Here is a 23509-nt window from a genome sequence, read left to right on the forward strand (position 1 = left end):
CTTTGAACGATCAGATGTCGAGGACTACTTGTAGTACTTTACATTAGTGAATATTATTTGTTTGTTTCTTTGGTTATCTATCCATCCATCCATCCATCTACCTCTATCTATCTATCTATCTATCTATCTATCTATCTATCTATCTATCTATCTATGAGATAGATAGATAGATAATCTCTATCTAATCTCTATCTATTTATCTCTTATCTATCATCTGTCTGTCTATATCTATCTCTATCATTTATATCACCTATCGTCTATCTATATATATCATCTATCTCTATATCATCTATAAGAGATAGATGGATATAGATAGATTATCTATCATCTATCATCTGTCTTATCTATATCTGTCTATATATCTCTATATATCATCTATCTATTTCTATCTAATCTCTATCTATCATCTGTCTATATCTATATATCATTTATCTCTATATAATCTATCATCTATCTCTATCATCTATCTATCTCTATATCATCTATAAGAGATAGATTATCTCATCTATCATCTGTCTGTCTATATCTATATATCATCTATCTATCTATCTATCTATCTATCTATCTATCTATCTATCTATCTATCTATGAGATAGAGATAGATAGATAATCTATCTCTATCTAATCTATCTATCTCTTATCTATACCTGTCTGTCTTTCTGTCACTATCTATCTATCTATATCTATCATTTATCTCTATATCATCTATCTATATCTCCTATCTATCTATCTATCTATCTATCTATCTATCTATCTATCTATCTATCTATCTATCACAAAATTTATTTTCCACCCTTGTCATATCCAACACCTTACAACAATAAAAACATGGGGCGGGGGAGAAACACCTTAAGATCATCCATTATAAAAAAAACCCGTTACCACAAGATGGCAAAGGAGAGAGCAGGACACATGGTGGGGGGATGCGGGATTCGATTTTTATATTTTTAAATTAGTGTCTTATAGTTGAACCCGGGAAAACATCCCAAAAAAAGATAATTCCCTTTCTGATTGCCAATCCTTTATCTGGAAGGAAACGATTGCACAGAGACCTTCCGGTTTGAGTAAGCCTAGATGGATAACAGCTGGAGAGACAGGCAACCCAGCTAAAGATTATTAGGGAGTTGAATCCCAGGGTTGAATCCTGCCCTCTCCTGTTCCAGATGTGCCTCTACCGCAGGTGTCTTTGGGTTGATTTCTCCCTTGGCCTAAATATAAAAGATGGTGTCACCGAGTCTCGGGGAGTTTTTGAGCAGGGCTGAATAGAGTGGAGGATGAGTCGTCTCTTGTGGTGAGGTGAGCGAGGCCGTTTCCCACGAGAAAATGGCTCTCGGCTCTCCTCCCCAGACATGGAATGACACATTTCCCTATCCCTGAGACTTAAACCAAAGACTCATTAAACATCCTGCGTTACCAAAAGAAAACTTCACATTTCCAGAAGAGGAAATCCGAGAGAGCGTTTAGATTTAAGGGGGTGGGTGTCCAGCTTTTTCAATAGCTCATTGGGTTAACTTTCATCATCTTGCCTAGATTTTTATATTTATTTGTTGGTAAAATTTATTAGTCTCCCGTCTTGCCACACCGTAACTCAGAGTACCTTACAATATCTATACATATATTGTAATCTGTCTGTCTGTCTGCGTATGTATGTATGTATAGTAGTGGCCAAAATTGTGGAAACCTTTTGGGAAAAGTGTATTTTCTAAAACTAGCTAATAACACCACTTTTTTTGGAATAGTACCATAAAATTATATATCAATGAAAAGATAATTTAATCAAGAATGTAATGCAATAACTTTTATGAAGGATTTGCTATCAGAATAGCAGTTACAGTCTAAAGAAGAAAAGTGAAACACGTAGAAAAAAACGAGATATACAAAACTTATCACCAGAGAAAAAAACGAAAATTATCAAGTCAGTTCTTTGTTGGGTAACCTTTAGCATGAATTACGGCCTTACAAGGTCTTCCCATGGAGTGAACCAAGTCTTTTAGTTCTGCAGCTGTTCTAATGTGAAACCAAGATGGAATGATGGCTTCTATTAACTGGGTTTTATTGCTGGGTCGCTTCTGACTAGCAAGTTTCTTTAGTCGGCTCCATAGATTTTCAATTGGGTTAAGGTCTGGGCTATTCCCAGGCCATTCCAGCAGTGGAATAGGATTATCTTGAAACTCAAAAAAAAAAAAAATGGTATTATTAGCCATCAAACCTCAAAAACACACTTTTCCCAAAAGGTTTCCACAATTTTGGCCACTACTGTATGTATGTAGTTCTTGCCTTTTGGCCACAATTGAGCCCAAAATTTCTGTTGCTAAGCAAGAGAGTTGTTAGCTGAGTTTCACCCATTTTACGACCTTTCTTGTCATTTTATGACTTCTCTTGTTCAGTGAATCACGGCAATTGTTAAATTAGTAACACAGTGGTTAAGTGAATCTGGCTTCCCTGTTGACTTTGCTTGCCAGAAGTTCGCAAAAAGGTGATCCATTGGCTCCGGGACACGCCATAAATATGAGTCAGTTGCCAAACACCTCGCTTTTGATCAGTTTGACCATGGTGGAATGCTGCAATAAATCTGTAAATGTGAAAAAGGGCCATATGCCGTTTTTTTTTCAGTGCCGTTGTGACGGTCACTAAACCAAGTGTCGTAAGTCGAGGACTACCTGTAGTTGAATGCAATCTTGAACCCGGAAAATGCATCTGAGACTCACCTGACTAATACGTTTGCAGAGCAAACAGTCATAATGCAGTCATAACTTGTTCTTAATTACAGTCACAATTCAGGAGGAGCTGAATATTAGCAATTTTCATCAGAATGAAAATTGGCCTTGACATCAGATAGATGTGCACTTAATTGGCACCACACCTAGTCAAAGGTCAGCTGGTTTTCATTGCTTATATATTTATGAGTAATTAATATACCAGGGTAGTTTAAGACACGGTTCTGCCTTGGGCAGGGAGCCCAGCCTCCCAAATTCAGCCTGCACCCTGTCTAAGGCTTGCTGTGAGATATTTTGGCACCCAGAGCTGAAAATCTTGCCAGCATCCATCCTGTTCTGGTGCCGCTAATATATAGCAATAATAAATCACGGTCAATTTGCTACCGTTTGTGACATCACAAACGTCCTGCTTGAAACCATTACTTTGTCTCGCGCTAGAGAGAGAACCTGCTAATGTTGCTTTCCTTGGCTATTTGTGTTTCGATAATCCCTCTAATTTAGTCCATGGTTTTTGAAGAATATAAGGTTGGTTTATATAGCATAGCAATCAGAGGTGGGAGTCAGCCGGTTCGGGCAAAGCGGTAGTAGAAGTCGCGGGTGGGCCTGCCTACCTGCCCTGGCTCTTATGCTGTTCTATTTAGGCCAGTGGTGGGTTGCTACCGGTTCTCCCCGGTTCTTGCGAACCGGTAGTGGAAATTTTGAGTAGTTTGGAGAACCGATAAATACCCCCTCTGCCTGGCCCTGCCCCCAATCTATTCACTGCCTCCCGAGTCCCAGCTGATCGGCTAGAAGGAAAACAAATCAGGGCTCACTTGACAAAAAAGAGGGAAAAAAATCAAGACACCGTCGCTTTAAATTGAGAAGCCAAGAAGCCTCCCAACTGATCGGCTAGAACCGATCCGCTCCTTGTAAACCGCTCGGTGGTGGCAGATTGGCAATTGACGCCAAGCTGCCTGAAAGTGGTTTCTGATGCTCTCGGTAGTGGCAGAGCGGCAAAAAACTATTTAAACTCTTGCCGCGGCGCTTCAAAGGTCCGTCCTACAGCTGATCAGCGATAAAAGGCAGTGTGGTGGTAGACCAGTGCGCTCCCAAAACAAATGGGTAGACCGGTATGGTCTGCAAGCAGTTAAAAGCCTGGTAGACCAGTACCTCTGCTAAATCGTAAAGAATTGCTTGTCACATGACCATCAAACCACGCCCACAACATAAGCCACGCCCACAGAACCGGTAGTAAAAAAAATTTAGAACCCACCTCTGATTTAGGCACGTTTTTGAGGCCAGAGGCGCACGTGTGCAAGCAAAGCACATACGCAGAAGGCTGGGCACATGCGTGGTGGTGGCGTGTGCAAGCAAAGCGAGCATGCACACTCACATTTTCGGTGCTGGGCGAACCGGTAGGTAAATTTTGTGACTCCCACTCTGATAGCAATGGCATTTAGGCTTATTTAGCAAGATGGACTCAAATATAATTGCAATGTTACACTATTGCAAGGGTTTCTCAACCCCTGCAGCTTTTAAGATGGGGGGACTTCAACTCCCAGAATTCCCCAGCCAGCTCTGGAAGATGAGAAAGACTGGGTTGGGGGCAGAATCATTCTAAAACGGGGGTGGGCAACTGTGGCCCTTTTACAACCTGTGGACTTCAACTCCCAGAATTCCTGAGACAGCCAAGGTGGCTCAGGAATTCTGGGATTTGAAGTCCACAGGTCATAAAGGGGCCATATTTGCCCACCCCTGTTCTAAAAGAATCATTTATGTGTCCCTTCCAGCTCTCTTCTGTTCGATAGATTGACATTAAGAATTGGCATCAACTTAATGGCCACACCGTCAAATATTTAGCTAAAGATTTAACATTCCTCCCACAACAACTGCCAAAACAAAAGATCTTACCTGGAGGGTTAACATTAAGCTCCTAAGTGTGAATAAGTCACTTTTTTCAGTTTGTTGTGACTTTGAACAGTCACTAAACAAACGGTGGTAAGTCAAGGTACACACAATTTGCCGTGATTATTTGCCGTGAGGACATTAAGCTGACTTTTTATCACCAGCCCCTGTCAGTCTTTAATGTGTGTTTTTGTGTGTGTGTGTGTGTGTGTAAGTAAAATCCTTGAGAGCACTGAAGCTGTATATTGATTACATTACAGGATGCACCAAATTTCACCTTCCTTTCTTTTTTTACCAAAAAATATATACCGTATTTTTCAGACTATAACACGCACCTTTTTGTCTCCCAAAAGGGGGTGAAAATGTCTGTGCGCCTTATAAACCGAATATTGCTAAAGCCCCGCCCACCTGCCGGCCATTTTTTTTGTCTCTGCATGCCCCATTTTCAGAGCTTTTTTCAGCCCATTTTCAAGGGTTTTCTTTTACCACTTTTTTGGGGAAAAATGGCCTGAAAAAAGCCTCAAAAACAGGCTGAAAAAAGCCTCAAAAACGGACTAAAAAAGCCTTAAAAACGGACTAAAAAGCCTCAAAAATGGACTAAAAAAAGCCTCAAAAATGGGCTAAAAAAAGCCTCGAAAACAGACTAAAAAATCCTCGAAACGGGCTGAAAAAATCCTCGAAAACAGGCCAAAAAAGCCTTGAAAACGGGAAGAATAATGCCTCAAAAACGGGCCGAAAAAAGGCTGGAAAAGGCCCAAAAATGGGGTACGCGGAAGCCAAAAACTTTTTTTTGTTAATTTCCTCTTCTAAATTTAGGTGCGTCTTATAGTCAGGTGCGTCTTAGAGTCCAAAAAATACGGTACCGTATATTTGGTTTTTAAAAATATTTTTTAACCAAATATATGTGAATATTTTCTCTTGGATATGGGATAATATGATTTTCAACAGGTTCTCGGAATAGCTTCTGTACATAAACAGTGACTTATCTTCTATATTACAACGACCTAAAGGTAATCCTTGACTTAGAACCATTCTGTTAGAGACCATTGGAAGTTACAATGTCACTGGAAAAAAAGGACTTTACAATCCATCCTCACACGATCGTCCCTGCATCCCCATGGTCGTGTGTTCAGAATTTGGAGGCTTGGCAACAGGCACGATTTTACAACTGTTGCTGCATCCCAGGGTCATGCAATTGCGACCTTAGCAATGGACATTTCGGGCTCAATTGTGGTCATAAGTCAAGGACTACCTGCGTGTGCTTCTGTAACTTTTTTTTTATTTTGCTCATGAATTGTGGCTTTGGTGGATTCCAGAACACTAAATCCCTCCCCCCCCCAACCCATTATAGAATGTTGATATTCTATAGGGGAATGAGAATAGGGATGAAGATTTGGGAACCTTGAGAGATGGCTGTTCTCTGGAAGGCTAAATCAGATTTCAAACCCTCCACTAGGTGGCAGCACCACACCAACCTTACCAGAACTTGAAAAGTTAAGTAAGGTGGAACTTGGTTAGGGCTTGAAAAGGGAGACCACCAGGTGATTCCAAAGGAGCAGGATAGACCCAATTGATTATATGCCATTGAATAAGCATTGATTCTTAGCAAAAACAAAGATTTTGACAATCTGCCCCCAACCTGGCCCTTCAGGTTAGATACAGATTAACAGAGTTGGAAACGATCTTGTAGGTCATCTAGTCCAACCCCCCTTCCCCCAACCAAGCGGACACTAACTACACCATTTCTGACAGATGGCAGTCCAGTCTCTTCTTGAAAGCTTCCAGTGATGAAGCTCCCACAACTTCTGAAGGCAACTTCTGTTCCATGGGTTGATTGTTCTCACGGTCAGAAAATTTCTCCTTATTTCCAGGTTGAATCTCTCCTTGATCAGTTTCCATCCATTATTCCTTCTGGCCTCCAGGTGCTGGACCCCCTCCTCTCTGTGGCAGCCCCTCAAATATTGAAAGATGCTATCATGTCTCCCCTGGTCCTTCTCTTCACTAGACTAGCCATGCCCAGTTCCTGCAACCGTTCATCGTATGTTTTAACCTCCAGTCCCCTAATCATCCTGGTTGCTCTTCTCTGCACTTTTTCCAGAGTCTCAACATCTTTTTTTATAGTATGGTGACCAAAACTGGATGCAGTACTCTTGGTGTGGTCTTACTAAGGCTTTATAGAGTGGTATTAGCACCTCCCTTGATCTTGATTGTATCCCTCTGTTAATGCAATTTAGGATTGCATTGGCTTTTTTGGCTGCCGCCACACACTGCTGGCTCATATTTAACTGATTGTCCACTAAGACTCCAAGATCTCTCACAGTTACTGCTGTTAAGCCTGGTTTCACCCAGTCTACGTATATGTATACTTTTGGTTTTTCTTTCCTAAGTGTAAGACTTGAATTTCATTTTATTAGATAGGGCCCAGTGTTCAGTTATCACCACTGAAACCCGGTCCATCCACCTTGTAGTTGGTCATCCTCTTCTCCCTTCCGTGGACTTTCCTGAAGAGCAAAGTCTTCACATCATGTGTCTGAAGTACGATAATTATAGGGCAGACTAGAAAGTTAGAAAATCTCAAAAGAAAGCACCAGCAAATCACATCAATATTCTTGCAAAAAAATAAATAAATATGTAACACAGATACAAATAGTCCCCGACTTACGACCACAATTGAGCTCAAAATTCCTGTTGCTAAGTGAGACAGTTGTTAAGTGAGTTTTGCCCCGTTTTACGACCTTCCTTGCCCCAGTTTGTTAAGTGAATCACTGCAGTTGTTAAGCTAGGAACACGGTTGTTAAGTGAATCTGGCTTCCCTATTGACTTTGTTTGTTTAGAAGGTTGCAAAGGATGATCACGTGACCCCAGGGCAATGCAACAGTCAAAAGTACATGCCAGTTGCCAAATGTCTGAATTCTGATCACGTGACTGTGGGGATGTCACAGTCATAAGTGTGAGAAAACGGTCGTTAGTCACTTTTTTCAGCGCCATTGTAACTTCGGACAGTCACTAAACAAATGGTTCTAATTTGAGCATTTTTAAAGGTTTTTTTTTAATTTTAAATCGTTGTAAGCAGTCTACAGTTACGCAGATGAAATGGGCAGCTACATAAATCAAACCAAGAAAGAAATACATTTCCCATGATGCTGTTCTGCAGGCCAGTTAGAACAGAAATCTGTCAAAATGATTGCCGCTGACCATCGTTGCCCTCATATATGCAGTGTTTCAATTTTGTCTCTTTGGACAGTCACTAAATGAATGGGAAGCCAGATAATACCTAGCAACCACATTACTAACTTTTAACAATTGCAATGATTCTCTTAACAATGATCTATCTTGCCGACAGATGTTTTGGTTTCAATTGTGGTCATAAGTAGAGGACTACCTGTATTTAAAATTAGTGAACTTGGCGGGGAAATGTGGATTGCTTTTTTTTCCTCTCCTCTCTCTGTCAAAATGTTAGAAATGGTGGTCATCCATTCACTTTAAAGGAGAGGAGATTCAGAATTAGAATAGAATAGAATAACAGAGTTGGAAGGGACCTTGGAGGTCTTCTAGTCCAACCCCCTGCTCAGGCAGGAAACCCTATACCATTCCAGACAAATGGCTGCCCAATCTCTTCCTAAAAACTTCCAATGTTGGAGCATTCACAACTTCTGGTGGCAAGTCGTTCCACTGGTTAATTGTTCTAACTGTCAGGAAATCTCTCCTTAATTCTAGGTTGCTTCTCTCCTTGATTAGTTTCCATCCATTGCTTCTTGTTCCTATCTTCAGGTGCATTATAAACTGGTATTAACAAAATTTTGGTAATTGACAAAAAAATTCTTGACACAATGCAGTTGGCTGGTTTGAGAACTGGTGATGGGCACCGTCTGAGGTGGCTTTAAACCCACAAAGGTTCAGGTTGTCTAGTAAGCTTGATGCTTGCTTGCTGTCTATTTTCAGAACCATCATCCCAGAGAGTTAGCTGTGAGAAAGGGCCTCTGCTCTCCTGCCCATATTTGTCCTTCAAAGTATTGTGTTATTTAGTATTGTGAGTCATCTAGAAGAGGCGAGCTATAAATATTTAAATTATAACGAGGCACGGATTCATCTTAAAAGCTGTCACCCTTGCTGTACTTTAGATCAGAATCTCCTTGAGCCCCGTGAAACCTTTTCCCTTTCAAAATCCAGATCAAATCTCTCCCGTTTCACTTTTTTTTTTCTACTAATTTCTCCAGAAAATTGACTTTAAAATTGGACACAGCTGCCCTTGCTAGGTCCATAACTGTGGTTCCTTCCTCATTTGAGGATTTAGATTGTAATTTCTTCGGGGTGGGTTAATCTGTAATCAGCTATTGATGTGAAGAACTGCATTCACAGAGATGATATAATGCCAAGGGATCACGGTTTTTGAATGGGCAACCAGTCTCTCCTAAACTGGGTGTCAGGTTTAACAGATTAACAGAGCTGGAAGGGACCTTGCAGGTCATCTAGTCCAACCCCCTGCCCAAGCAGGAGACCCTACGTCTGCCTCTACCTAGGATTGAACTCACAACCTCCTGATTGTGAGGCAAGAGCTCCACCTCTAGGCCACAGCAGCTGGAAGTCATCTTTTGCATTAGACCTTCAGGCCTGCCACATTTAGTGCTGTGGGAAACTGGGAGGGGGAATTGTATGGAGCTGGAGAGATATCTAGTCATAATAACATTCCTTTCTCTGGGAGTCAAGGACATTCTGCCCTGTACCTGGAGGGGTGTGGCTGGGAGGCATCTCCAGTTGGGACGGTGCATTGATTGGACCATGTGGTGAACATGTGGGTGCTGGGCAGGGATTTGGATTTTCCTTTGGGTGGGGAGAACCTGGAAGCTTTCAGATTCGGGTTTTCCCAGATGTGCCAATGTGACATCTCTCATAAAATGGAACTTCGAGGAACTTAGAGCCTCGGAGTCTTTTTTCATTGGGGGATGTGACTTAGAACCCAGACATTGCTTTCAGATGGGTGGACTTCTGGGTTCCCAGAATTCTCCAGCCACCAAGTTGGGTGTGGTTGATAATTCAGAGATTTGAAACCCGCAGATCTGCCAGGTTGGGAAGCCTAAAGTGCTGTAACTCAACTAAGGAATCCAGTTTGATACGTCTGTCATAGCATGAGTAATTCTTCTGCTAGGCAAATTCATATACAAAAAAAAGATGCGGAGACTCTAGAAAGAGCGCAGAGAAGAGCAACAAAGATGATTAGGGGACTGGAGCCTAAAACATACAAAGAACAGTTGCAGGAATTGGGTATGTCTAGTCTACTGAAAATCAAGACATGATAGGAGGGTTCCAATATCTCAGGGGCTGCCACAAAGAAGAGGGAGTCAAGCTATTCTCCAAAGCACCTGAAGGTAGGAACAAGAAGCAAAAGATGGAAACTAATCAAGGAAAGAAGCAACTTAGAACTAAGGAAAAATTTCCTGACAGTTAGAACAATTAATCAGTGGAACTACTTGCCTCCAGAAGTTGTGGATGCTCCAACACTGGAGGTTTTTAAGAAGAGAGCGGATAGCCATTTGTCTGAAGTGGTGTAGGATTTACTGCCTAAGCAGGGGGTTGGACTAGAAGACCTCCAAGGTCCCTTTAAGAAGAGAGTGGACACCCACTTGTCCAGAATCGTATAGGGCAGTGATTATGAACCTTTTCAACACCGAGTGGCCAAACTGGAATGCCCGGAAATTAGCAGGTTTCCTTCGGGTTTCCGGGGCTCCGGCACTCACGAAGACCACTGGCGGAAACCAGAAGAGCAGCTGGCGATGGCATGAGAGAGGGCTTTGCGTGGCACCTCTAGCACCTGTGCCATAGGGGATTGGACTAGAAGAAACCTCCAAGATCTTCTCCAGTTCAGTTATTCTGATAAATAACAGACTTATTTTTCAGACTTATTTTCGGTATCTTCTTCAGCTCTCCTATAATTTACAGATTAACAGAGTTGGAAGGGACCTTGTAGGTCATCTAGTCCAACCCCCCACCCAAGCAGGAGACCGTACACCAGGGGTCTCCAACCTTGGCAACTTTAAGACTTGTGGACTTCAACTCCCAGAATTCCTCAGCCAGCTTTGCTGGCTGAGGAATTCTGAGAGTTGAAGTCCACAAGTCTTAAAGTTGCCAAGGTTGGAGACTCCTGCCCTACACCATTTCTGACAGATGGCAATTCAGTCTCTTCACGAAAGCCTCCAGGGATGAAGCTCCCACAACTTCTGAAGGCAACTTCTGTTCCGTTGGTTGATTGTTTCTCACTGCCAGAACATTTCTCCTTCTATTTCCGCTCCACTGTTGTTAGGAGGGATTAGCATGGTTTAGCAGCTGTGCAGCCCAAGCATTTGGAGCAGTTTTTCTCAACTTGAGCAAAGATGCATGGACTTCAACTTCCAGAATTCCTCAGCCAGCCATGCAGGCTGGGGAATTGAGGGAGTTCCAGTCCACCGATCACTGCCGCCGTTAAGTGAAATCTGGTTTCCCATTGATTCTGCTTGTGAGAAGGTTGCCAAAGGTTTTCACATGACCCCGGGACTCTGCAATCGTCCTAAATATGAGTCAGTCACCGAAAAAATTTTGCATCCCATGACCATGGGGATCCTACAACAGTCGTAAGTGTGAAGAAGTCACTTCTTTCAGTTCTGGTGTGACTTTGAAATGAACTGTTGTAAGTGGAGGGCTACCTGTACATTAATCGGACCATGAGATGGGTAGCAAACAAATTTGATCAATAAATAAATTGATAACTAAATTGTGTGTGTGTACACATACATACATATATATACATACACACACACACATAAGGTAAAGGTTCCCCTTGCACATATGTGCCAGTCGTTCCCGAGTCCCGACTCTAGGGGGCGGTGCTCATCTCCGTTTCAAAGCCGAAGAGCCAGCGCTGTCCAGAGACGTCTCCGTGGTCATGTGGCCGGCAGGACTCAACGCCAAAGCCGCACGGAACGCTCTTCCCTTCCCACCAAAGGTGGCCCCTATTTTTCTACTTTGCATTTTTTACCTGCTTTTGAACTGCTAGGTTGGCAGAAGCTGGGACAAGTAACGGGAGCTCACCCCATTACGCAGCACTAGGGATTCGAACCGCTGAACTGCCAACCTTTCGATTGACAAGCTCAGCATCTTAGCCACTGAGCCACCGCGTCCCTTTTCACACAGACGTACATTCATAGATAATACAAGCCAATAGAGTAGCACTGGGAAGTCTACAATTTAAAAATGCACAGACACAAATGCATATATAGTGCAGAGAAAGACATAACCAGACCTGTTTCATAGGGCAGAAAGTTGGGAACAAAGGAAACGAGGTGGGGGTGGGGTTTGATTTGAATTTTTTGGACTGGCAAGTACTGGGATGAAATGGGTATTCAACCGTGAAATATATCTATTGGGCTAGATATGTATGAACCGCTGAGAAGAAAAGCAAAGCAAATATAGAACGAAATAAAACCAGAACTCCACACCTATCCAGACTTCTTGTGGTTTCGACTGGTGGATCAGCAGCTGCCACTTCCCCCCCCCTCTCCCCCCCAAGCCATATGGCAACCTATTTTTGAAATGGTGGTGTCCTGGGAAACCAGAACTGCCTAGCCTAGTGGGTCTGCTCTTGAGGGGACAAAATTATTTGCTATCGGGCTTTCCAAATTTCAAGTTTAAGTTGAGAGCAGTGCGGGTCACGTTCCTGTTTTCCATCCAAGGATAAAGGCTATATGGTAATTCTGTTAATCTAAGTACAATAATAGAAGTGTGTGTGTGGGGGGGGTTTCCATCATCAGTGCATCTTATAGACATTTCATGGCCCAGTTAGGTAACATCATCAGTGCTAGAAGGGAGTGGGGTCTGCAGAGAAGAGGAAGGGAAAGAGGAGGAGAAGGAAGAAGAAGGGGAGTGGGAGGGGAGGGGAGGAGAAGAAAAGGGGGAGCGGGAGAGGAAGAAGAGGACAAGAAGGGGAGGAGGGGAAGAAGATGGGGAGGGGGAGAAGGAGGAGAAAAGGGGGAGGGGAGAAGAAGAAGAGGGGAGGGGGAGGAGAAGAAGAGGAGAAAAGGGGGAGGGGGAAGAGAAGGAGGGGAGCGGGAGAAGAAGAGGAAAAGGAGGAGGAGAAGAGAGGAAAGAAGGGAGAGAGAAGAGGGGAAGGAAGGAAGGAAGGAAAGAAGGGGGGAGGACGTGTGGGGTCCTTGATGCTTTCTGAGTTTGGTTTTCTTTGACGTTTCACGACCCAACTAGGTAACATCATCAGTCTGAGAAGGGAATGGGGTTTGCAGAGTACAGGAGGAGGAGGAGGAGAAGAAGAAAAAGGAGGAGGAGGAGGATTGTGGGATCCTTGAAGAGAGAGGGGTTTGCAAAAGAGGAAAGAGGTCCTTAATACTCTCTGAGCTTGGTGCTTTTCTTGCCGACATTTCATGTCCCAACTAGGTAGCATCATCAATGTTAGAAGGGAGTGAGGTTTGCCAGAGCACCAATAGTGTTCCCTAATTGGGCCATAAAATGTCTGCAGGGAAACAACCAAGCTCAGACAGCACCAAGGACCCCACACAGTTCATCCCTGAGCTACAAATACTCTCTTCTCTTATTAATAGAACTCATTACTAATTACTACTCCGAGAACATTCATAGCTCAAGGTAGAACTGCCCCAAGGACCTCACATTAATAGGACTTTGTGTCAGGATTCCTATTAAATTTTCCCCATCCTGTGTGAAGATCAAATCTGGGCAGATTTCTATCAGCCAGCGGGTTGTAGAAAGAATTTGGGTTCAGTCCACTGTTTACCTGGGTTAGGAAAGTGGAAATCTCAGACAATAAGATATTAAAAGAACCTCTTGTGGAGACTTGAGGGGAGTGACAGAGTGATGTAGGTTCCCATCAAAAGGTCTTCATCCAAATCTATGTCACTAAGTGGGTGGAAGGGACCTTGAAGGCTTTCTAATCCAGCGGTCACCATCTGGTAGTCCGTGGACCACTGGTGGTCCGCAAAAAAATTATTTGCATTTTTTATATTGCACTAAATCAGGGGTCCTCAAACTACGGCCCCTCGGACAGATACGTGCAATGAATGTTAGTTTTGCTGCAGAGAGTCTCCCCCTTCGGGGTCTTTTTGTGCGGGTTCAAGGGGAAATTCCGACTCGGGGTCTACTTCAGCCTCCTGGTGCGGGGGCTTTGGGCGAAGGCTGGGGGGAAGTGCCGCTGGAGGGCCTTGTTCCAGTGGGACTGCCTCATGGCCTGGAACTGGCTGACCATCTCAACCCGCTGAGCCTCCAGGCGCCGGAACCTGGCCTTGCACTCCCGCAGGTCTTCCCTCTGCTTGGAAAGCCTATGCTCGTAGTCCTCAGTGAGGTGCTTCTGCTGAGCCTCCTTCTCGGCCAAATCCAATTTGAACTGAGCCAGCTGTTTTGCCAACTCTTTCTCGTGGTGGCTGCTTAGCTCCAATAACTGCTTCCTGTTGGGGCCCTAAAGAGCCCGGGGGGGTGGGAGTGGAGAGGGGAGTAGAGGCCGGCAAGGTGCCCCTCAACGTGAGTGATTTGGCCACACCCACTCAGTCACATGACCACCTAGCCATTTCTCTCCCGCCCCTCCAGCCGGTCATTAGGCAGATCATATTAGTGGTCTGCGGGATTTAAAATTACGAATTTGGTGGTCCCTGAGGTCCGAAAGGTTGGGGACCCCTGTTCTAGTCCAACCCCCTGCTCAAGCAGGAAATCCTTGTGCATTCAGACAAATGAGGCTAAAACGTATAAAGAACGGTTGCTGGAATTAGGTATGTCTAGTTTAATGAAAAGCAGGACTGGGGGTAACAGGATATCAGTGTTCCAATATCTCAGGGGCTGCCCCAAAGAAGAGGGAGTCAAGCTATTCTCCAAAGCACCTGAGGGCAGGACAAGAAGCAATGGGTGGAAATTAATCAAGGAGAGAAGCAACTTAGAACTGAGGAGGAATTTCCTGACAGTGAGAACAATTAATCAGTGGAACAACTTGCCTCCAGAAGTTGTGAATGTTCCAACACTGGAAGTTTTTAAGAAGATGTTGGATAACCATTTGTATGGGGAGTGGTATAGGGTTTCCTGCCTGAGCAGGGGGCTGGACTAGAAGACCTCCATGGTCCCTCCATGGCTCTGTTTTTCTAACTGACTGTCCAATCTCTTCTTTAAAAATCCCAGTGTTGGAGCACCCACAATTTCTGGAGGCAAGTCGTTCCGCTGATTATTTCGTATTATTGGAGAAAATTCAGATAGTCCTCGACTTACGACCACAATTGAGCCCAACATTTCTAACTGCATTAAGCAACACAGTTAGTTGTTAAGTGAGTTTTGCCTCCATTTTGAGCCTTGGTGGCGCAGTGCACGAAGGGCTGTTAAAGTAGCACTTAGCTGCCAGCTGCCTGGAATTACTGCAAGTTCAAATCTCACCAGGCTCAAGGTTGACTCAGCCTTCCATCCTTCCGAGGTGGGTAAAATGAGGACCCGGATTGTGGGGGCAATAAGCTGACTTCGTATAAAAAAGGACACCACTTGGGGGGGGGCGAAAGCCCTACTAAGCAGGTATATACAAAAAAGTATGAAGGCTATTGCTTAAAAGCATTGAGTCTCCGGAGAAGGGCGGCATATAAATCAAATTAATTAAATAAATAAATAAATAAATAAATAAATAAATAAATAAATAAATAAATAAATAAATAAATAAATTTTACAACCTTTCTTGCCGGAAAATCAGGAAGCAGGTCATTAGAAGGACCTCCTTCCCTCCCTCCTTCCCTCCCTCTCTCTCTCTCACCCTTGACCCTTGCTGTAAGTCAAAATCTGGAAAGTTCAGCGATGGGGAACAAATAATTTGTCCCAGCCTTACCATGATGACCTCATGAGTGACTGTTGGACAGACATTTGGGAGTCATCATCCCAGGGTTAAACTGGCCAAGCAGAAATGAGATTCTCATGTAAGGTAGGGATAGAAGAGTGAGTCACCCAGTCACGCTTTCTCCTTGGCTTGGCTTTTATTGCATTTTGTACTTCCTCCCCCTTTATCTTCCCCCAGCCGTTCTTTAGGAAGGGAAGGTAGCTTTGGCAACTGGCCAGGGCGCCCCCACGGCCCGAAGTGCTGCCAGTACAAACTCTGAGTCATGGGGGGGCAGAGGTGGGGAGGAAAAAAAAAACCTCCAGAAAGAAAACAGCTCTCCAGAGATTTTAGTACAATTCTGCCTTGTAATTAATGAAAGGAGCCGAAATCCCTTTTGTGCTGTGGCCGGATTCCAACGAATTGTTTTGAAGTATTTATGGGAATTGGAGTCCCAACACTGAGGGCACTCTAGGTTAGGGCACGGGGTTATAACAGGGACTCTTGTGTTTGTTTATTAGGGGTCCCTGGTGCTCTCTGAGCTTGCTTGTTTTCTTGCAGACGTTTCGTGACCCAACTAGGTAACATCATCAGTGCTAAAAGGGAACGTGGTTTGCTCTCAGTTTATATTCTAGTAGTGTCTCGCCCTGTCAGTTTTGATCAGGGTGGTCTTAAGAGATTCTTTGGCTGGGATGTTTGCTATTGGCTTCTTTGACAGTTTCCTGATTGGGGTGTTGTTTACTTAATTGTTGGTCTGATGTTAGTGATGGGAGTGTCCCGATGCTCCCATGTCCAGGGTGGATTTGATTTAAACCGAGTTGATTTAAATCACAATTTAAATCATGATTTAAATCACTAGTAAAAAAGGCTTGATTTAAATCAACTTGATTTAAATCCTAATTTTTAAAGAGCAACTGTCATCTCGGCTACTCCTTTGACCCACTGTTGATTCACCGATAGTTCCAGTGTTGCAGAATGTACAGCCTCATGCTACATAACTAAGCTCCATTTCATGCGGAATAAACTAAATTATTTATGTATCTTAAATAGAAAACTATCTTACGATAGATTTTTACCCCAAAAGTTTTTTATTAAAATAAATTCAATAAAAATAAAAAAAAATCCAATTTAAATAAAAAAAATCTGATTTAAATAAAAAAAATCTGATTTTTTTAAAAAAATCATTGATTTCCATCCACCCTGCCCATGTCACACCCCTCCTGCGTGACCTGCATTGGCTATCAGTTGCCCTTCGGGTGAGGTTCAAGGTGTTGGTGATTACCTATAAAGCCCTACGTGGCTTAGGACCAGGGTATTTGGCGGATCACCTGCGGCCAACAACAGCTCCCCATCGCCCGGTACGCTCACACAGAGAGGGCCTACTTGGGGTCCCGTCAGCCAAGCAATGTCGGCTGACGGCCCCTAGAGAGCGAGCCTTCTCTGTAGGCGCACCTACCCTCTGGAATCAGCTCTTCATGGAGCTCCAGGTGGCCCCCAACCTTCGCTCTTTCCGCCATGACCTTAAAACATGGTTGTTTTGCCAGGCTGGCCTGGACTGAATGGGGTTTTAATGGGAATTTTAGTTTCTTTTATTGTTTGAATTTTAATCTGGACTTGCTGTTGCTTATTGCTGTGAGCCGCCCTGAGTCCTTGTGGAGAAAGGGCGGCATATAAGTCTGATAAAATAAAATAAATAAAATAAATAACCTTGGAGTAATCTATGCTGATCTGGGTGCTGATTGCTGGTGGAGAGATCTTTTTGGGTCTTTTTATTCTCTTTTTGGCTAGTTGATTGTCTCTAAGTGCTATTACATAGCAATAGTACATAGACTTACTGTATTTTTCGGAATATAAAACGCACCTTTTTCCCCAAAAAAAGAGGGTGAAAAGTTGGGTGTGTCTTATATACAGTGGTGGGATTCAAATAATTTAACAACCGGTTCTCTGCCCTAATGATTTCTTGCAACAACCAGTTCACCAAACTGCTCAGAAAGTTAACAACCGGTTCTCTAGAAGTGGTGCGAATCCCACCACTGCTTATATTCCGAATGCAGCCCCGCCCAGCTTCTCAAACGGAGGTTTCAGAGGCTGAAAAAATCATCAGAAACGAAGCTTCAGAAAAGAAGCCCTCAAACAGAGCTTCAGAGGCGGTTTTTTTTTTTTTTTTTTCCCTGAAGCTCTGTTTCGGAGGCTTTCAGAGGCAGGAAAAAAAGTTTTTTCTGAAACAGACTTTCAGAAGTTTCAGAGGCAGAAAAAAAAGCAAGGCACAGAGCTCACAATCAAGGAACCTGTTGCTAAAATTCACCTCTGGGAACAGCTGATTGGGGGTATTTGATCCACTCATCAATCAGCTTTTTTCTTACTTTCCTCCCCAAAAACTAAGGTGCATCTTATACTCCGAAAAATACGGTATATATACCGCTTCACAGTGCTTTACAGCCCTCTCTAAGCCGTTTTTATAGAATCAGGGTCTTGCCCCCAACAATCTGGCTCCTCATTTTACCAACTTCGGAAGGATGGAAGGCTGAGTCAACCTTGAAGTTGGTGAGAATCAAACTGCTGGCAGTCGGCAGAATTAGCCAGCCGTACTGCATTCTAATGAGCCATGGTGGCACAGTGGTTAGAGTGCAGTACTGCAGGCTACTTCTGCTGACTGCTCGCTGCCAGCAGTTTGGCAAATCAAATCCCACCAGGCTCAAGGTCGACTCAGCCTTCCATCCTTCCGAAGTGGGTAAAATGAGGACCCAGATTGTTGGGGGCAATAGGCTGACTCTGTAAACTGTTTAGAGAGGGCTGTAAAGTACTGTAAAGAGGTACATAAGTCTAAGTGCTATTGCCATTGCGCCACCATGTGCCATATACGGCTAGTCTATAGATGCTGTTAATGGCTATTGATAATGTTACCTAGTTGGGTCATGAAACATCTGCAACAAAACAAGCTCAGAGAGCACCAAAGACCCCTGAGCTACAAATATTCTCCTTTGTTGTTTGTTTACTGCAAATGAAATGGATTGCCACCAATTGTTGAATTCTTACCTTCCTTGCCCTCTTCTTCCTCTCTGCAGGGCCCACATATAGCGTCGGTGACACTCGCGGCTTACGAATGTAACTCGGTGAATTTTCCCGAGCCGCCCTACCCGGACCAGATTATCTGCCCCGACAAAGGAGTAGAAGGATCTATTTCGTTATGGACCATCATGTCCAAAGTCAGGCTGGAAGCCTGCATGTGGGTAAGACTGGCATAAATCCTGACATAAAGTACGTGTGCTATAGCAGGGATCTTCAAACTTGGCAACGTTAAGACTGGTGGACTTCAACTCCCAGAATTCCTCAGCCAGCATATGCTGGTTGAGGAATTCTGGGAGTTGAAGTCCCCCAGTCTTAACGTTGCCAAGTTTGAAGACGCTTGCGCTATAGAATTTGCTTAAATTGGTTGGGGGTCAGCCTGTGTTGTGGTCCGCCAGCAGTCTGCGGAGCTAGCAGCGGAGTCAAAGAGTGAGGAGGCGGGGGAGGACCATGGGCCAGTCCTGGAGTCTGGGGAAGGCCCGGACGAGGGCTCTGCGTCAGAGGCAGAGATGGGGCCAGGGCCATGTGGGAGTGATGCGCGGACTCCAGAGCCTCCAGAGCCAGACAGCAGAGAGGCAGAGGAACAGGAGGATCCTGTTCCTAGTACACGCATGCGCAGAGCTGCCAGAAGACAAGAGCTGCTAAAGCAAAAGGGACGACTCGGGAGTAAGGCCAGGAGATGATTGGCCCCTCCCATAAGGCTTAAAAGAGAAACAAAGGCACTTAGGCCTTTTTGCAGGAAAGCAACGTTGCTAACTCTGTTTCCAGTTGGCATCTCTTGTTTGTTTCTGAACTTTGTGGGGCTTTGCCAAGTAAGGCCTTTGGCAGGGTGTCAAAGAATATAAAGGTTGGTGATAAGCCCGAAGGACTTTTTCTGAAGGAAATTAATTTGGAATTAATTTGGACTAAGCTGGGAATGAACATAATTCTCAGCTGTTATAATAAAATAGTTTTGTTTGAGACTAATTGTGTCCTGTAATGATTAAGTGAGCCTAGGTCACAACAGTGTGTTCATAAAAATGGTGGGTTCCTGAGTGTCAGGCTCCAAAAACAAAACAAAACACAAACTGAGATTCTTCTAAACAGATTCCTTTATTGCTTCTCACCTGTGGACAAAAATCCTGGTGAACTAAAATAGACTCCTTGCACCGCAAAACATATACAGGTTTTCCTCGAAGTGTGACCACAGTTGAGCCTAACATTTCCATTGCTAAGCAGGCCACCCGGGTTTTTTCCAATATATTTATTTTCTTTTTATCAACAAAAATAAAATGCAAAGCACAAAAACAAACATCCAAACCCTTAACTTGTTGCAAGCAACACAGTTGTGAAGTGAGTTTTGCCCCAGCCATATTTGTTATGTGAATCACTGCAGTTGTGATGTTAGTAACACGGTTGTTAAGTGAATGTGGCTTCCCCGTTGACTTTGCTTGTCGGAAAGTCACAAAACGTAACCATGTGGACACTACAATTGTCATAAATGCATGCCAATTGCCGAACATTTAAAATTGGAACACATGATCATGGGGATACTGCAATGGTTATAAGTATGAGAACTGGTCATAAGTTACTTTTTCAGTGCCGTTGTTAGTTCAAACGGTCACTTGAATTGGGTGTAAGTCAAGGGCTACCTTTACTCTGGGAACTGTTAGGGAAGAGCCATCTTCATCCTCTTTCTCTCACAGATACCAAACTGCGTGTCTGTGAAGATTCTCAGTCATCCAGATCATGGTTGTCCCAAGGGTACTTTTTCAAGAGGCAACTGGACTTCCTTGTTTTTTCCTTGAAGACATTTCACTTCTCATCCAAGAAGCTGAAGAACTGAAGAAGTTCTTGGATGAGAAACGATCGTCCAAGAAGCTGAAGAACTGAAGAAGCAGATGAGAAACGATGATCCAAGAAGCTGAAGAACTGAAGAAGTTCTTGGATGAGAAACGATCGTCCAAGAAGCTGAAGAACTGAAGAAGCAGATGAGAAGCGATGATCCAAGAAGCTGAAGAACTGAAGAAGTTCTTGGATGAGAAACGATCGTCCAAGAAGCTGAAGAACTGAAGAAGTTTCTTGGATGAGAAACGATCGTCCAAGAAGCTGAAGAACTGAAGAAGTTCTTGGATGAGAAACGATCGTCCAAGAAGCTGAAGAACTGAAGAAGCAGATGAGAAACGATGATCCAAGAAGCTGAAGAACTGAAGAAGTTCTTGGATGAGAAACGATCGTCCAAGAAGCTGAAGAACTGAAGAAGCAGATGAGAAGCGATGATCCAAGAAGCTGAAGAACTGAAGAAGTTCTTGGATGAGAAACGATGATCCAAGAAGCTGAAGAACTGAAGAAGTTTCTTGGATGAGAAACGATCGTCCAAGAAGCTGAAGAACTGAAGAAGTTCTTGGATGAGAAACGATCGTCCAAGAAGCTGAAGAACTGAAGAAGCAGATGAGAAGCGATAATCCAAGAAGCTGAAGAACTGAAGAAGTTCTTGGATGAGAAACGATCGTCCAAGAAGCTGAAGAACTGAAGAAGCAGATGAGAAGTGATAATCCAAGAAGCTGAAGAACTGAAGAAGTTCTTGGATGAGAAACGATCGTCCAAGAAGCTGAAGAACTGAAGAAGCTTCTTGGATGAGAAACGATCGTCCAAGAAGCTGAAGAACTGAAGAAGCTTCTTGGATGAGAAACGATCGTCCAAGAAGCTGAAGAACTGAAGAAGCTTCTTGGATGAGAAACTATTGCAGCTTCTGATTGCAGTGTCCCGGGGTCATGCAATCTCCTTTTTGCGACCTTCTGACAACGGGAAACCCAGATTCACTGAACAATCACGTTCCTAACTTAAACAACTGCAGTGAGTCACTTAACAACTGTGGCAAGAAAAGTCTTTAAATGGAGCAAAATTCACTAAACTGCTTTCTCACTTAGCAACAGAAATTTTGGGCTCAATTGCGGTCTTAAGTCATAGGACGAGTCGTCAGTTAATGACCCCGTAATCCCTTGCGAGGTGGAGTCAGGGCAACTGAACGGAGCTGAGTGTTTAGTGGCCGGATGCCCTTCCTGTTACCAGTGCAGAATTTTGCAGCAGATATATTCTCATTGTGCCTATCTGTACTGAATTCTTTTTTACCACTTAGAAAGAAAGGTGAACACTGAATCAAACAGGGGCTGCCCCAAAGAAGAGGGAGTCAAGCTATTCTCCAAAGCACAAGAAGGCAGGAGAAGAAGCAATGGGTGGAAACTAATCAAGCAGAGAAGCAACTTAGAACAGAACTAAGGAGGAAATTTCCTGACACTGCGAACAATTAACCAGTGAAACAACTTGCCTCCAAAAGTTGTGAATGCTCCAATACTGGAAGTTTTTAAGAAGATGTTGGATGACCATTCGTCTAAAGTGGTGTAGGGTTTCCTGCCTAAGCAGAGGGTTGGACTAGAAGACCTCCAAGGTCCCTTCCAACTCTGCTATTCTGTTCTGTTCTAAACCTTAGCCACAGCAATTGTCAACTCCGCTGCGGTCGTAAGTTGAGGACTTCCTGTATTCCTTGCACTGAGGTCATGCCGATGCCGCGCTCCCATCGCGCACGGTTTGAAAATGTGTTTATTTGTGGGCTCTTAACCGAGAGCCACCACAGACGCTGCCATTAGTTCCTGCTTTAATGGCTGTCGAGAGAAGGAAGGAAGGCAGGCAGCAGCCCGAACAGGCGCAGCCGTTTGGAAGTATTTTTCTCCCATTTCTCGGGAGCCTCCATTCACGGGGGCCAGCTGAGCAGAAAGACGACTTCCAAGAAAAATAATAATAATAAAGAGCTACCAAATGTTTTCGGCTGCTACCGGAGAAGTGTCGTATGACTTGTGCTTCCCCCGGGGAGAATCTCTCGTTATCTGATGTCACAACATGTTTTCTGCTTGGCTTTGTTTACCGAGCCTTAAAAAACCCAGCTTGCTTCTTTCCTGTTAGCAAATGACGCTCTGGTTCTTTTTATCCCCTTTGTCCTCGTTAGAGTTGGAAGCTGGCAACTTGTGTATACTCACACCTATCCACAGTGCACACGTGCAGTGTTGTGGTTCTCGCTTCTGTCCAGCAGGCTTGTTCCCAGTGGGAACACGTGGCCACGAACAGGTTTATTTATTGATTTATTAAATTTATCTGCTGCCCATCTCGCTACCAAGAGATTCTTCGGGTTGTTAAATTCCTTAAGAATTTGGTGCCTTGATAAATAGGCGTATTTATTTATTACATTGATATACTGCCCTTCGCACCAATCATCATCATCATCATCATTTAATGACTCCATAATCCCTTGCGGGGCGGAGTCTGGACAACTGAATGGAACTAGCAGAGTGTTTTACTGGCTGGATGCCCTTCCCCTCGCTGATGCAGAGTTTTGTTCAGCAGATATATTGTCACTGAGAGAGAGAAACATCTGCCTCTACCTAGGATCGAATTTGCAGCTCGGTGAGGTGAGAGCTCCACCTCTAGGCCACCGCACCACTCCGCCCTTTGCACCAATGAGGCGACATATATGCTGGCATCACCTGGAACAGATTTGGAAGGGATCACCTGGATCTCCAAAGCTCTACAAAAGCATAGGGAAGCCAATTAAATCACCCTTTGAGACGTGCATTTTGTTTAAAATCCCTGGAGAACGCACAGAATATTACCCATCCGACTAGCTAGCTGGTCCTGATGATGTTACTTAGATTGGTAATGAAACGTCTACAAGAAAAGATATAATTGAAGACATAATTGGGTAGACCAAGTTACCCTGGTAGACCGGTCCCACCGGAAAAACACTTAATTTCTCCCCTGGTATAGCCGACAAAACGAGGAGAGCCCGTGGCTTAGAGGTAAATACAGCTATCTAATATGCAAGTAGCCCGGGTTCAAATCCCAGAAGGGTATAGCTAACTGATGAGAGTTGAATAGCTTGAAATAGATTTATATTAGTCTCCCTTTATTTTTTTGTCGGTAAACATAAATTCAACACAAATGTACAAGAAAACCACCAAGCTGGGAGAGCACCAAGGATTCA

At 43.8% G+C, this 23509-nt stretch overlaps 1 protein-coding gene across 3 annotated transcripts in view; it reads left to right on the forward strand.

The window, feature by feature from the left end:
• VMP1 (vacuole membrane protein 1) overlaps nt 1-23509 on the forward strand; it is a 159618-nt gene that overhangs the window by 55840 nt on the left and 80269 nt on the right. For all 3 annotated transcript variants that reach the window (XM_087890016.1, XM_087890018.1, XM_087890024.1), the window contains exon 6: nt 18495-18659. In XM_087890016.1, the coding sequence (XP_087746142.1) occupies nt 18495-18659 (165 nt within the window). The remainder of the gene's footprint in view (nt 1-18494; nt 18660-23509) is intronic.

This window comes from Pantherophis guttatus, chromosome 1, assembly GCF_059756535.1.
Source record: "Pantherophis guttatus breed Tessera chromosome 1, ASM5975653v1, whole genome shotgun sequence".
Classification (NCBI taxonomy): domain Eukaryota; kingdom Metazoa; phylum Chordata; class Lepidosauria; order Squamata; family Colubridae; genus Pantherophis; species Pantherophis guttatus.